The sequence below is a fragment of the Danio aesculapii genome, chromosome 14, assembly GCF_903798145.1.
Source record: "Danio aesculapii chromosome 14, fDanAes4.1, whole genome shotgun sequence".
Lineage (NCBI taxonomy): Eukaryota > Metazoa > Chordata > Actinopteri > Cypriniformes > Danionidae > Danio > Danio aesculapii.
The window spans coordinates 51,144,730-51,160,294 of NC_079448.1; the positions used below are offsets into that span (position 1 = coordinate 51,144,730).

Here is a 15,565-nt window from a genome sequence, read left to right on the forward strand (position 1 = left end):
CTTGAAAACTGTCCGATGAAGGCTTCACTACCAAGCAGAGTCCTCAGCCATCAGCTGTCACTTCACAGCAAAAAGCATGACGGCGCTAATCCAGTCAGGTGTGTGTTTTTGAGGCTGTTTACAATGGTCACTTGATTTATTCTGATCGGATATAAAGGAGGTCTCTAGGAGAATTCCCCATAAAAATGAAAACATGTAGTGTGTTTGGACTGACAATATTTGCACATGATCTTAATAAGCAACTTGACAAAACAGTCATTATTTTTGTGAAATGCATGCACATGACTCCAGAGGACAAGCTAATCCAGGACAAAATAATTCATACAATATCAGCTAAATGCTGTATTTAAACTTCTTAATCAAATACAAAATGTAGGGAACAAATGCAAAAAAAGGTCCACTTTTAGAGAAAAAGAACCCCCCCCACCTTTCACTAGGCTTGGTACGGGCCTGGTTTAGTGTAGAACTGAATCCCAGATGAAGCAAACCACCACAGGGATCTAAAGAAGCTAAACAAAGGACTCACAGCAAAGCAAATCATGTTTGTTTTAATTAAAACAGGCATCTGCAATGCCACACAATGGTAAGATTCTACACATACAAACTGATGAAGGTACAGATGTAATGCATGCCAGAGAACTCCCTTCTGTTGATAGCACCAAGAAAAGGGTCTTAAATTCATTCCCTGAAATGTTTTTCGTTTCTTCTCCTCTCAACTGAAGTATATCAGTGCTGATTACAGACAAACAGCTCAGTGGGAGAGAGCACCTGTCATGCACACACAACTGTACCCCAAAATAGAAAACACATATTACATTATTTGTTTCTTTAGCAAGACAAAACAATTTCAAATGGTACAAATGAATAGGAATATCATATGAACATAAACGACATGAAACAAATCTTAATTAACCATCTTAATACGTTTAAAAACTTATTTTAGCAACATAGATGTTAAAAAACGAAATGTAAAGAACATAAATACTGATAAATTAATGTAAACATTTACCATTTTAGTGGCACAGGGATCATTTGTATCCTAGTGTAAAGGTTATTGCACACTGCCTCCGAAACTTTCGTCCGTCATTAAGAATTTTCACATCCGAAAAAAACATTTTAGGAGGTGTTTTCACAGTTCAGAGCCACCGGACAAGCAAAAGCCAATACCCAGAACACTTTATGAGCTAATAAAGTGTGTGTACCTTGTATTTCTTAAATTGCATACCAAATGTCCCCACAAGTATAGCAATACCAGTATATTGTGACATTGTGGGTATATTTTTCTGGTACAGTATAAACATTATTATGTCTATGGGAAGTCCCCATAAAGATAGCTGTGTGTGTGTCCCAAACCTTCGACGTAATGGCAGTCTTAGTTCAAGATTCATTGTGTCGCTGCAGTATCACAAGTGAAATTTCACTGATTTCCTGAAATAATCTTTGCCTTTCACAGTATTTCCTCTTTCATTTTCTATTTTGAAGAAGAGAGAGGAAAACAAAGCATCGCTGCTTGAATTCACTCTGAAATGTTTTGCTTTTTTTCTTATATTAATACGCATCTGACTTAATATCAAGGTTTGTGTATGTGCCAAATTTTTCAGATATGAATACGGAAAAAACATACAAAACACATACGAAAATTACGAACTTCAGTGTGCAATGACCTTAAGATTATTGCACACTGAATCTGAAATTTTCGTCCATATTTTTTGCACGTTAAACACAACGTTTGACGCAATGCCTTGACGCAACGTTTGACGCAATGCCTTGACGCAACGTTTGACGCAATGCCTTGACGCAACGTTTGACGCAATGCCTTGACGCAACGTTTGACGCAATGCCTTGACGCAACGTTTGACGCAATGCCTTGACGCAACGTTTGACGCAATGCCTTGACGCAACGTTTGACGCAATGCCTTGACGCAACGTTTGACGCAATGCCTTGACGCAACGTTTGACGCAATGCCTTGACGCAACGTTTGACGCAATGCCTTGACGCAACGTTTGATGCAATGCCTTGACGCAACGTTTGGCGCAATGCCTTGACGCAACGTTTGGCGCAATGCCTTGACGCAACGTTTGACGCAAAAACTTTCATCCGTCAAAAAAAATAATAATAATCAAATCAGGTTTGATTTATTTTCCATTTTCACTTCCGAAAAGATATTTTTGAGAGGTGTTTTGACAACTCGATTTTTAGAAGTAACTTTTAGATTTAGTGGCTTATTTATATGAATTCGTGCAATCTCATTTATATAGTTTAGTATAATTTGCATATTCTCCCATTGTTGGGTTAAGGGGTGGGGTTGGATGCCACGCCTCCTTTTTAAAAGTGTACATTTTGGAACGACTGAACTCGTATGAGTTAGCCACCAAATTGACAAAATGTAAAATAGTTATGTTTCCTCATGAGATCAGCCTGGTTTTGACAATTCAGGGCCACCATGAATAGAAATAACTAATAAAAGAGAAGTTTTCTGTGGTTTATTGTATGGTAGTTTGTCGGCAAGCTTTGGTGTACGTGCGTGTGTGTCTGTCTGCGTCTCCGCAGCATAGACAAACTGCAGTCTCTGTTCAGGATCAATTGGTTGACAGAAATCGGTGGTCTTCTTTTTAAGTGGTTCCAGTATCTCTAGCAAAGCATCAAACTGAGCCACGGACATCCTCAGACATTTTCGGATTTGAATTTAAAAGACGCAAATGAAAATTTGGGACTTGAGTGTGCAAAGACCTTAAATGAGCGTTAACTGATCTGCTAATGAGGGTTGATCTGCAGGGTTGTGGTCTACTGTGGGGTCTGGAGAGAGAAACACTCCCTTACTTCCGCTTGCTCTTTGAGTCGGTGGTCTGAAACACACTTGATGCCGACATCAGGTTTTCGATGTATTGCCCCAGAACCTGATTCTCTGATTTCAGCTTCAGATTTTCTTCTTTTACTGCGTCCACACGAGCTGAGAGATCTACCGAAACAACACAGAAAATACTTATATACACACAGTTGTCTGAATTATTAAACCCCCTTTGAATTTCTTTTCTTTTTTTAAATATTTCCCAAATGATGTTTAACAGAGCAAGGAAATTTTCACAGTATGTCTGATAATATATTTTCTTCTGGAGAAAGTCTTATTTGTTTTATTTCGGCTAGAATAAAAGCAGTTTTCAATTTTTTTAAAACCAGTATAAGGTCAAAATGATTTACAAAACAAACCATTGTTATGCAATAACTTGCATTATTACCCTAACCTGTCTAGTTAACCTAATTAACCTAAGTTGAAGAATATCTAGTCAAATATTATTTACTGTCATCATGGCAAAGATAAAAGAAATCAGTGATTATAAATGAGTTATTAAAACTATTATGATTAGAAATGTGTTAAAATCCTCTCTCTGTTAAACAGAAATTGTGGGAAAAAAGCAGCAAATTGTGTTTTCAAAGCAGCAGCGCGCTGATACGGCAGCTTTTATGAGGAGACTGTTTTATTCCGCTTTCCATTTCGATTTTAAAAGACAGAGTTTGATGAACTGCATGAGCCTGTCTGACTGTCAGTGGATGGCAAATGAAAATGTCCCATACCTCAAAACTCTTTGCATTAAAAGAAAACACACTGTACAGTCAGAAGTGTAGCATGCAGTTTACTATACATTAAACGACAACACTGTTTTATAAAAGACAAAGTTAAGATGCTGTTCTTTTATCCCACATGGATACTATGAGGATAAACAAGAGACCAAAAAGAGATCAAGACCTTGAGTATAGTGAGAATGAATGAAGGAATGAATGAATGAAGGAATGACAGCTTCTCAAAGTGTCTGAAAGACATCCACTTTTTGCCCAGTAGACCTTGTGTTTTATTTGCTAATGTAAGCTATTTTTTAAAAGATAAATATAATGTATAAAACTACACATTATTTGTATTACTTCATAATATCTATACATCTGATAAGCTTTTTATATTAATGGACAATGCACGGATATTGATGTTTTTATAATGTTTTTACACTACATTAATTGAATCTACCAAACTTAGCTTACAATATTTACAATGTTCTACTTACATTAAATCTAAATCCCAAATATCAGAAATGACAACAGATTGTTAAGATTTAATTAATGTCAGTTTTAATGTTATTGATTAATGCACTTAATTGACAGATTTTATTCATTCATTTTCCTTCTGCTTTGTCCATGGTTTACCAGGGGTCACCACAGCGGAATGAACCGCCACTACTTGACAGATTTGTGTATTTTTAATTTTAGGTGGTTTGTGTTTGTGTTTAATGTTTGGTAAAATGATTTCTAATGGCATCTTTAGTGATTTTTCAGCTAATTACTTTTTCTTGTCCCAATAGCTGGATTTAGCTGGTTGACGCAAAAGAAAATTTACCTTGGTTAAAAACCAAAGAATTGTCTAAAGTGACATTTTTGAAAGATAAAAATTTTTATTTACTAGCTAAAAACCTTTTCATTACATATAAAATGAAACTTCTGAACCTAATTATATTATAATAGGAGCCCGATAGAAAATGCTAAATTACAAGAAAAGAGGTCTATATATATATATATATATATATATATATATATATATATATATATATATATATATATATATATATATATATATATATATTAATTAGCAATGCATATTACTAATCAAGTGTTTTAATGTATTAGCAGTAGGATATTTACAAAATGTCTTCAGGGCATATGATTATTATTTATTATTATTGCCAAAATTATATCTATGCACCATAACACAGGTTCTGTGGTCACCAAGTGTTGAAGACCCCTGTATTTGCAAAATCACAGCTATAAGCACAGTGAAGGTTTATGCACTAGGGCTGCAGAATACTGGAAAAATATGTGATATGCGATATTGTTGTTCAGTGTTCCGATAACAGTATTTCTTACTATATATATATATATATATATATATATATGTCATGATCTAAAATGATCTAAAAATCTATGTCATGATCTAAAATAAACAGGACATGGATATTTCTCTAAGCTAATTAAATTAAAAAAACATTGTCAAGGTGCTAACATTTAGACTTCAGGATACCACAAATGTCTGAAACATCGGCGGATATGCTGATTGTTAATGCCTGTTGTCATTTTCCTCTCTTGTCTCTCAGCGTTAGTATAAGATTTGGATAAAATCTATGCATGAGAAAACATTTATAGATTATTTATTGCTCTTCTCAGTGATATGGACATTGCATTTGCTATTTTCACGATAACAATAATTTTGTGATATATTGTGCAGACCTATTATGCACTACTGTACACCATTTTGTTCTGTAAGTAGTGCATTTACACCAAAAATTCTAAATCAATAAGTGCTCTTATAAAATATCCGGATGCTGTACATATTAAAATGATAAACAGAAATGTCACAGATTTGCTATTATTATTTGCTATTACATATATTATTTTACATAATGTAAAAACGGTGGTGTTGGTCTCTCACCCTCAAGAGTATTTTGCAATTCGAGGACCTGGTTTATGAGTCTGGTCTTCTCCTCCAACTCCACTTGATTTTCTATGTCACCTGGAAGATAAACATAGAATTATTATTGGATTTTATTTTATTTATTTATTTTTTTGATCAAACAAGGAGTTATTGGAAAAAATAAATAAATAATACAAGTGGAAAATAGAATATTGTTGTTATATTGTTATAATATATTAATAAACAATTATGTTTTTTAAACATTTGGAAATTAATTGGTACTTTTGCTTTATAAAACCACAGAAATACTGCTGTAGTTTTTATTAGCTTTATTTTTAAATTGCAGTGTGTATTGTCTGTGTACAACATGCATTTGTACCAAATGCTCATATATTATACTTAAAATAACTTTTGTGCAGTTTATATTTGTACATTTAATGCAGCATAAGCGTTATTTGTTAATAAAAGGTTATTGCAGTGATAAGGTTATTCTATATAAGCATTTTAAATGCAAGCAAAACGCAAATGAAATATCAAAGTATGAGTGAAATACAAAACCATTCAGAATCAGAATATCCAAGTTCAAATTTAAACAAAATACTTATTCTGAATATAAACACAACATCATATTCCCTACAGTGCATGCTTGTAAATGTACTATAAAGATGAATCCACCCATGTCTCACCATCCATGTCGGAGTTCATGGTGAAATACTCGTCTTGTGTTGTGAAATGCAGGGCTGCGGCTCGAGTGGACACTTCAATATGAGCTCCAAGGCCTGATGGAAACTGGGAATAACAGTTAGCAAAGAAGCGTTCAGTATTATTATCATGTCTAAACGCAAAGATGCTGCAATGCTAGGCGCTAAGAGTCTGAATAAGCAGCTAACAGTTACATGACGTATAGCTGAACTACATTGAATATAGTATATTAAAATAACATGATATAATCTTATAGATGACCTAAGTCAAAATACACAATAAATCGCAAAAGAGTTCAATATTTAATGATATGTTTAAATTGCTGCGGCTAGCTGGAGTTAGCGGACACACAGCTGATGAGGTAAACAAACCAAACATTAGCCGTTGTTATAGTCTCCGCTCAAAGTCGTGCCCTTCGCTTGATTATATACACATACTATAAAATCTGTAATATATAAATAAATCATGGAAATAACACCCAAACCTTTAAAATGCGAAATTAGACCGGCTGAAGTGATGATGCGCCACCGGAGCGATGCCTTCTGGAGAGTGACGTCATGGATTACGCGTTAACCCTTCAGATCGCGGAAAGAAATTAGGCCAGTGCTGTACTTTCCTTTGATCTAAAATACATAATTTTATATTATAATATTAGTACCAAAATTTTACATCTGAAGCACACTAGAACTTTAAAAAATATAAAGTCTTTTTTTTTAATTCGCAAACAAAAATTTGATGATAAATTCCTTTTTTTAAATTAAAATAAAATCTTTATATCTTAAATTAAAGATAAAGAAATAAAGAAACCTTAAAATAATACTGAAATAATACACATATTTTTAAATATCTATATTTAGGTGCTTTCCTTATACCATGTCATGTCAACCTCATTTATTATTTTTATATGATCACATTTTATCGTAATACTTTTATTGTATTGTTAGCTTTTTATGGCTTTATTTCTAACTAATATAAGAATTAGGGGCTGCACGGTGGCGCAGTGGGTAGCACAATCGCCTCACAGCAAGAAGGGCACTGGTTTGAGCACCAGTTTGGTAGTTGGCATTTTTGTGTGGAGTTTGCATGTTCTCCCTATGTTGGCGTGGGTTTCCTCTGGGTGCTCTGGTTTCCCCCACTAGTCCAAAAACATGCGCTATAGATGAATTGGGTAAGCTAAATTGTCTGTAGTGTATGTGTGTGAATGAGTGTGTTTGGGTGTTTCTCAGTGATGGGTTGCAGCTGGAAGGGCGTCCAGTGTGTAAAAACATATGCTGGATAAGTTGGCGGTTCATTCCGCTGTGGTGACCCTAGATTAATAAAGATTATTAATTAAAAGGGACTAAGGCAAATAGAAAATGAATGAATGAATTTAAGAATTAAGAAACCTAAAAAAAACCTCCTAAAATAATATACAGAAATACATATTTTTCATTCCCGTGTTTAAATGCTTTCCTGATACACAGTTGAAGTCAGAATTATTAGCCCACCTTTGATTTTTTTTTTCTTTTTTAAATATTTGCCAAATGATGTTCAACAGAGCAAGGAAATTTTCACAGTATGTCTGATAATATTTTTTCTTCTGGAGAAAGTCTTATTTGTTTTATTTCGGCTAGAATAAAAGCAGTTTTAAATTTTTTTACACCATTTTAAGGTCAATATTATTAGCCCCTTTAAACTATATTGTTTTCTCGATAGTCTACAGAACAAACCATCATTATACAATAGCTTGCTTAACTACCCTAACCTGCCTAGTTAACCTAATTAACCTAGTTAAGCCTTTAAATGTCACTTTAAGCTGTATAGAAGTGTCTTGAAGAAGTGAAGTTTAATATGAAACTAATTTCGAGAGGAGCATGTGCTCATGATTGACCCAGCTGGTCCACATTAGCTAATCATGATCCTCCAATCAAAGGATCTCAAGTCACTATATATATATCATCATTTCCTTTCTACAACTATCTTCGTCTGGAAGAAACCCCCCTCCTCCCCTTCTTCCACCTTTATCCAGAATGGGCGGCACGGTGGCCCAGTGACTAGCACTGTTGCCTCACAGCAAGAATACCAATGTCGTTGGGTCTTCACTGGGCTATCTGGCGTTTCTGTGCGGAGTTTGCATGTTCTCCTCGTGTCTGCATAGGTTTCCCCCGGGTTCCCCGGTTTCCTCCCACCATCCAAATGTGCTCTATATTATAGATAAAATAAGCCTAAATCTTTTTTCTAATGTCTAAGTTCACCTTGGACTCAGCAGCGGGGGAGTTTGAGCTCAGGTCGATCTGAGTCTCCCCTCTCCCTGTGAAAGGAGGGAGCCCTGGGCTCGAGTATCCCTTGAGCTCAGGGCTTTCTCCCGGGACAGCACGCCAAACAAGCTATGTATAAATCATGAGCTAAGTGTGAACTCTTGAATATTATTTACTGTCATTAAAGCAAAGATAAAATAAATCAGTTATTAGAAATGAGTTATTAAAACTATTATGTTTAGAAATGTGCTGAAAACATCTGCTCTCCTAACATCTGCTAAAAATATCTGGGGGGGTGGCTAATAATTTTGACTTTAACTGTATATCATTGTCACTTAATGTCATTCTCATTTATTATATTTAAGTAATTTTCTCCCTGTTTTTCTCTTGTAATAGTTTTATTGTTTGCATATGTGAGTGTTTAGTTTTTTATCACTTTATTTTCTAGCTAATATAAAAATTAAGAAACCAAAAAAAGGCTCCTGAAGTAATATACAGAGATATATATATTTTAAATCATCATATTTAAATGCTTTTCTGATATATATTGAGTTCATGTGTATTTCTATGACTGTATCTCTAAATAATACGCATTATTGACAGTTTTTCAAGCATTTATTTAAAACAACAACAAGAACAACAACAAAACCATGGAAAATAAAATGAAGGGCACATAAGGAAAGAAAATCCTGGGAAAAATATTCATTGATTCATTCATTTTCCTTTGGCTTAGTCCCTTTATTTTATCAGGGGTCGCCACAGCGGAATGAACCGCCAACTTATCCAGCATGTTTTACACAGCGAATGCCAGTACTGAGAAACATACACACCCATACACTACGGACAATTTAGTTTACTCAATTCCCCTATAGCGCATGTGTTTGGGCTGTGGGGGAAACCGGAGCACCAGGACGAAAACCCATGCCAACATGGGGAGAACATGCAAACTCCACAAATGCCAACTGGCCCAGCTTGGGTCGAACCAGCGACCTTCTTGCTGTAATGCAACAGGGCTAACCACTAACAGTTCATTTCTTTCAATAAAAACTGATCCAAGATCTGCTGTAAACTGGTTCAGTTAATTCATTGAAGCGATCTGAACGCTCAGTCAATCAATGTTAACGTTTATCTGTTGAATAAATAAATGGCAAAGCATATTTCATAGAGCGTTGACCGCCATTTATCTCTGGTAAATTAATTAAAGTAAATAATTCTGGAATAGGGGCGACATGGTGGCTCAGTGGTTAGCGCTGTCACCTCAAAGCAAGAAAGTCGCCGGTTCAAGTCCCAGCTGAGTCAGTTAGCGTTTCAGTGTGGAGTTTGCATGTTCTCCACATGTTGGCGTGGGTTTCCTCTGGGGGCTCCGGTTTCCCCCACAGTCCAAACACATGCGCTATAGGGGAATTGAGTAAACTAAATTGGCCGTAGTGTATGAGTGTGTATGGGCGTTTTCCAGTACTGGGTTGCAGCTGGAATGGCATCCGCTGTGTAAAACATTTGCTGGATCAGTTGGCGGTTCATTGGACCACACACGTTTCAGGCACACACAATCTAGCACACGATCTAGGCAAAACATATATAGGAACTAACTTACTCCTTAGGAGCATTATCGCCTATTGAATTTCACAAATATGGTTTCCCATTTCAGTCATAGTATTATTATATCGTAACGATCATTTTAACATCTCTGCAGTTTCTGAACTCAAATTATGTAAATGAAAATAATAAGTTAAAACACTTATGACTTTATTCACGTGTCCACATACACAAAGAAAACATAATAAACCGTCTAATTGTAGGATTAAGTGTAATAAACTCATTCAGGATCTTAATATTATCATACTTGGTTAAAATCACTTTGTATATAAAAAGCAAACAATAATGTGTCACATTAAAATGAATTACTATAGTTAATCATTTAAACAATTTATAATATAGTTTATATATATTATTTTATTTTAACTGATTATAAACTATCTTTTACTAAACTGTGATATATATATATATATATATATATTATTTTAATTAGTTATTAACAGTTAATTTGTTTGCATTACTGTATTTGTTGCATCTATAATTACCACTAATTACCAGTAATTTATGGTTTAAAAACAATATTTTACTTACTATAAATTACCGTAGTATTTAATATGGGAAATCATTAATAAAAAGTCATTAGAAAATTAAGCAAATAAATACTATTAAATCGCTTGAGTAAAATATAGTGTTACACATTTATTACATGTAAAAGATTTTTATTACATATAAAGATGTATTCTTGCCTATATTAACTTGCTATTATTTCCTTCATTATAAGTGAATCCATTATATAAATTAAACCTGTCCAATTTAGATCGTTCAGCGAGGCCAGCAAACGAGTATCTGCTGTATTGACTCTTTCAGATAGTAATGACTGATCATCTATGATGACTGATAAACTCTTCAGTCTATTATATTGAATGGCGATCGGACACAACACTCCCCATTCGCCCGTCTCGATCGCAATATTTGTGAAATAGTAAACACTATTGTTTATTGTGTACAATATTTATTACCAATATATATAAATATATTGATGACGAGGTTCGAGAAGACGTTAATAACATTAACATCTGCCGTAACCAGATATGGTTTGCCTAGATCGTGTGTGCTGTGTGCCTGAAACGTGTGTGGTTGTGCGGTCCTGCAGCTGGATATTATTGGTTCATTGCACTGTGGCGACCCCTGATGAATAAAGGGACTGAGCTTAAGGAAAATTAATGAATTCTGGAATAAATAAATAAATTCAACAAAAAATTCAAGAGTCAAATAGTTCAGTTCTCTTCCAGCTCCATTCACTTCTTAATTTATCTTTTAAATGTAGATATGATTTATAATAAGACGAGGTGTGCAGGTGTGTGCATTTGGATGGGATTTATTCACATTTACCATATTTTTCAATATGAATAACATGAAAATTAAATATTTGAATTACCATCAGCACAACGAGTATTGAACTTCAGTTCTGAGTAAAAACAACACATGAGTTGTATAAGAGGAGAAAAATACTTGAGACAATGTATTAGAACAGGGGTCACCAATTTCGGTCCTGCAGGGCCGGTGTCCCTCCAGGGTTTAGCTCCAACTTGCCTCAACACACCTGCCTGGGTGTTTCTAGTACACCTAGTAAGACCTTGATTAGCTTGTTCAGGTGTGTTTGATTAGGGTTGGAGCTAAAATCTGCAGGACATCGGCCCTCCAGGAACAACTTTGGTGACCCCGGTGTTAGAGGAATCAACAAGCTTCTATAAATATAATTTTCAACAAAAAACAAACAGACTGTTATAAGTAGTCTGACATGTAAAATAGAGATATCTGTATTTATACATTGCTGAAATCCGGACTGAGGTGTTCAATATACTGCCCTCTCTCTCTCTCTCTCTCTCTTACTAACACGATTGAATTTATATGAATTTATTTTCTTTTTCAAATCTTTCCCAAATGATGTTTAACAGATTCAGGAAATTTTCACAGTATTTCCTATAATATTTTTTCTTCTGGAGAAAGTCTTATTTGTTTTATTTCAGCTAGAATAAAAGCAGTTTTTAATCTTTTAAAACCATTTTAAGGTCAATATTAGCCTTCTTAAGCAAAATGAAAATTGACTGACTATTTACTCTCGCTCAAGATGAGTTTCTTTCTTCTGTTAAACACAAAACAATTTTGAAGAAAGCTGAAAACCTGTAACCATTAACTTTCATAGCAGGAAAAACTAATACTATGGAAGTCAATAGTTACAGGTTTCCAACATTATTCAAAATAACTTCTTTTCTTATTTAACAGAAGAAGAAAAAACTCAAACAGGTTTGTGTCAAGTGAAGAATGAGTAAATAATGACAGAATTATCATTTTAGGGTGAACTGTCCCTTTAAACCTGTGCCATGTATGGTCTCAGAGGAAGTGTCTAACATTTAATGACCTTTACAGTATACAAAAGTCCAATCTTGGGTCTGCTAAAGAAACAAAAAAACATGACTTGAGGGCGAGTAATTTCCCAAAAGAAAATGATTTATATTTCAGTGATCTATCCCTGTAAAGGATATAAGATTAAAGGGATAGTTCACCCAAAAATGAACATTTACTCACCATTTACTTGTTCCAAACCTTTAAGAGATTCCCTTTTCTGTTAAAAGATCATTTGAAAAATGCTGAAAACCAGTAACCATTGACTTCCATAGTAAAAATACAAATACAAAGTCAATAATTACAGGGTTGCAACATTCTTCAAAATGTCTTCTTTTGCATTCAACAGAAGAAAGAGACTCAAACAGGATTTAACAAGCGGAGAGCGAGTAAATGATGACAGATGTATTTATATATATATTTCAGTGATCTATCCCTTTAAAGGCAAGATTCTCATAAACACAATATATAATGTGACATTATAGGGATAGCTCACCCATAATATTACATTTACTCACTATTTACTCTCCCTCAAGTACTTCCAAAAGGAAACTCATGAAGAAGATATTTTGAAAAATGCTGAAAACCGGTAATCATTGACTTGCATTGTAAAATAACAAATACTAAGTCAATAGTTACAGAATTCCAACATTCTTCAAAATATCTTCTTTTGCATTTCAACAGAAGAAATTCAAACCGGTTTGAATAAGTGGTGGGCGAGTAAATAATGACATATTTCAGTGATCTATTCTTTCAAAGGCAAGAATCTATATATAAGATAAAAGGGATAGTTCACCCCAAAATGTAAATGTACTCCCCTTTTACTATTTCCAAACCTTTATGAGTTTCCCTTTTCTGTTTAACACAAAAGAAGATATTTTGAAAAATGCTGAAAACAGGTAACCATTGACCTTCAAAGTAAAAAAAATAAATCAATAATTACAAAGTTCCAACATTCTTCAAAATATCTTCTTTTGCATTCAACAGAAGAAAGAAAACTTAGACAGATTTGAACAAGTGGAGGGCGAGTAAATGATGACGGCTCTTTTTCAATTATTTCCCAAATGATGTTTAACAGAGCGAGTTGTTTTTCACAGTATTTCCTGTAATATTTTTTCTTCTGGAGAAAGTCTTATTTGTTTTATTTCAGCTTGAATAAAAGCAGTTTTTAATCTTTTAAAATCATTTTAAGGTCAGACAGATATATTTATCTCAGTGATCTTTCCTTGTAAAGGCAAGATTCTCATAAACAAAAGTGACATTATAGGGACAGTTCACACAAATAATTACATTTGCTCACTATTTACTCTCTCTCAAGTGCCTTCCAACCTTTTGTGATTTTAAAGAAAAAAGAAAATGTAAACTCATAAAGAAGATATTTTGAAAAATGCTCAAAACGGTTAATAATTACAGAATTACGACATTCTTCAAAATATCTTTTTTTATTCAACAGAAGAAAGAAACTCAAACAGGTTTGAACAAGCGGAGGGCGAGTAAATGACTTGAGTGATCTATTCTTTTAAAGGCAATCTATATATATATATATATATATATATATATATATATATATATATATATATATATATATATATATATATGATTAAAGGGATAGTTCACCCCAAAATGTAAATTTACTCCCCTTTTACTATTTCCAAACCTTTATGAGTTTCCCTTTTCTGTTTAACACAAAAGAAGATATTTAGATAAATTATGAAACCGGTAACCATTGACTTCCATTGTAAAAAACAAAACAAATACAAAGTCAATAATTACAAAGTTCCAACGTTCTTCAAAATATCTTTTTTTGCATTCAACAGAAGAAACTCAAATAGATTTGAACAAGTGGAGGGCGAGTAAATGATGACAGTATATATTTTTCAGTGATCTATCCCTGTAAAGGCAAGATTCTCATGAACACTATATATACCGTGTCTGTGGCATTATAGGGATAGCTCACCCATATTACATTTGCTCATTATTTACGCTCCCTCAAGTGCTTCCAAACATTTTGGGATTTTAAAGAAAAAGTAAACTCATAAAGAAGATATTTTGAAAAATGCACCCATTACTAGATCTAAACATTTATAAGTTTCCTTTTCTTTTTTTAATCACAATAGAAGAGATTTTGAGAATAACCATTGACTTCCATAGTAAAAAAAGACAAATGCTAAGTCAAAAATTACAGATTTCCAACATTCTTCAAAATATCTTCTTTTGCACTTAACAGAAGAAACTCAAATAGATTTGAACAAGTGAAGGGCGAGTAAATGATGACAGACATATTTATATATTTCAGTGATTGTCCCTTTAAAGGCAAGATTCTCATGAACTCTATACGTAAGATTAAAGGGATAGTTCACCCTAAAATCAAAATTTACTCACTATTTACTAGTTCAAAACCTTTATGAGGTTCCTTTTTCTTTAAAATCACAAAAGATGATATTTATAAAAATTGACTTCCATAGTAAAAAAACAAAAACAAATACTAAATCAATAATTACAGATTTCTAGCATTCTTCGAAATATCTTCTTTAGTGTTAAACAGAAGAAAGAAATAGTAAATGATGATAGAATTTTCATTTTAAGGTGAACTATCCCTTTAAACCTGTGCCATGTATAGTCTCAGAGGAATAAAAATATCAAATATAACATCCTCTACAGTGGACAAGTTCAATTGTGGGTACCAGGAGGCTAAAATTCTGCTAAAACAACTAAATTATTGATGACGTGAGGGTGAGTTATTTACCAAACCAAAAAACAAAAAAATATTACATATATTTCAGTGATCTATACATTTACAGGGAAGATTCTCATAAACACTATATACACTATAGCATTATAGGCATAGCTCACCCATAATATTACATTTGCTCACTATTTACTCTCCCTCAAGTGCTTCCAAAGCTTTTGTGATTTTAAAGAAAAAGGAAACTCATAAAGAAGAGATTTTGAAAAATGCTGAAAACCGGTAACCATTGACTTACATTGTAAAAGAAAAAAAAAATACTAAAGTCAATAATAACAGAATTCCAACATTCTTCAAAATATCTTCTTTTGCATTCAACAGAAGAAAGAAACTCAAACATGTTTAGAAACAGTGAAGGAGTTTAGAAAGATGAGAATATGGATGTACTAATGGGAGGACGAGTAAATAATGACAGAATTATCATTTTAGGGTGAACTATCCCTTTAAACCTGTGCCATCGATGGTCTTAGAGGAAGTGTCTAATG

The 15,565-nt window shown here is 33.6% G+C and overlaps 1 protein-coding gene across 1 annotated transcript; it reads right to left on the bottom strand.

The window, feature by feature from the left end:
• Positions 1–532: 532 nt before the first annotated feature.
• scocb (short coiled-coil protein b) lies at positions 533–6,713 on the bottom strand. Its single transcript, XM_056472847.1, has 4 exons — positions 6,640–6,713; positions 6,140–6,242; positions 5,472–5,552; positions 533–2,960 (listed from the first exon to the last, which is right to left on the bottom strand). Exons 2-4 carry the CDS (start codon positions 6,156–6,158, stop codon positions 2,818–2,820), a joined length of 243 nt encoding a protein of 80 aa, XP_056328822.1. The 5' UTR covers positions 6,159–6,242; positions 6,640–6,713; the 3' UTR covers positions 533–2,817.
• Positions 6,714–15,565: the final 8,852 nt, after the last annotated feature.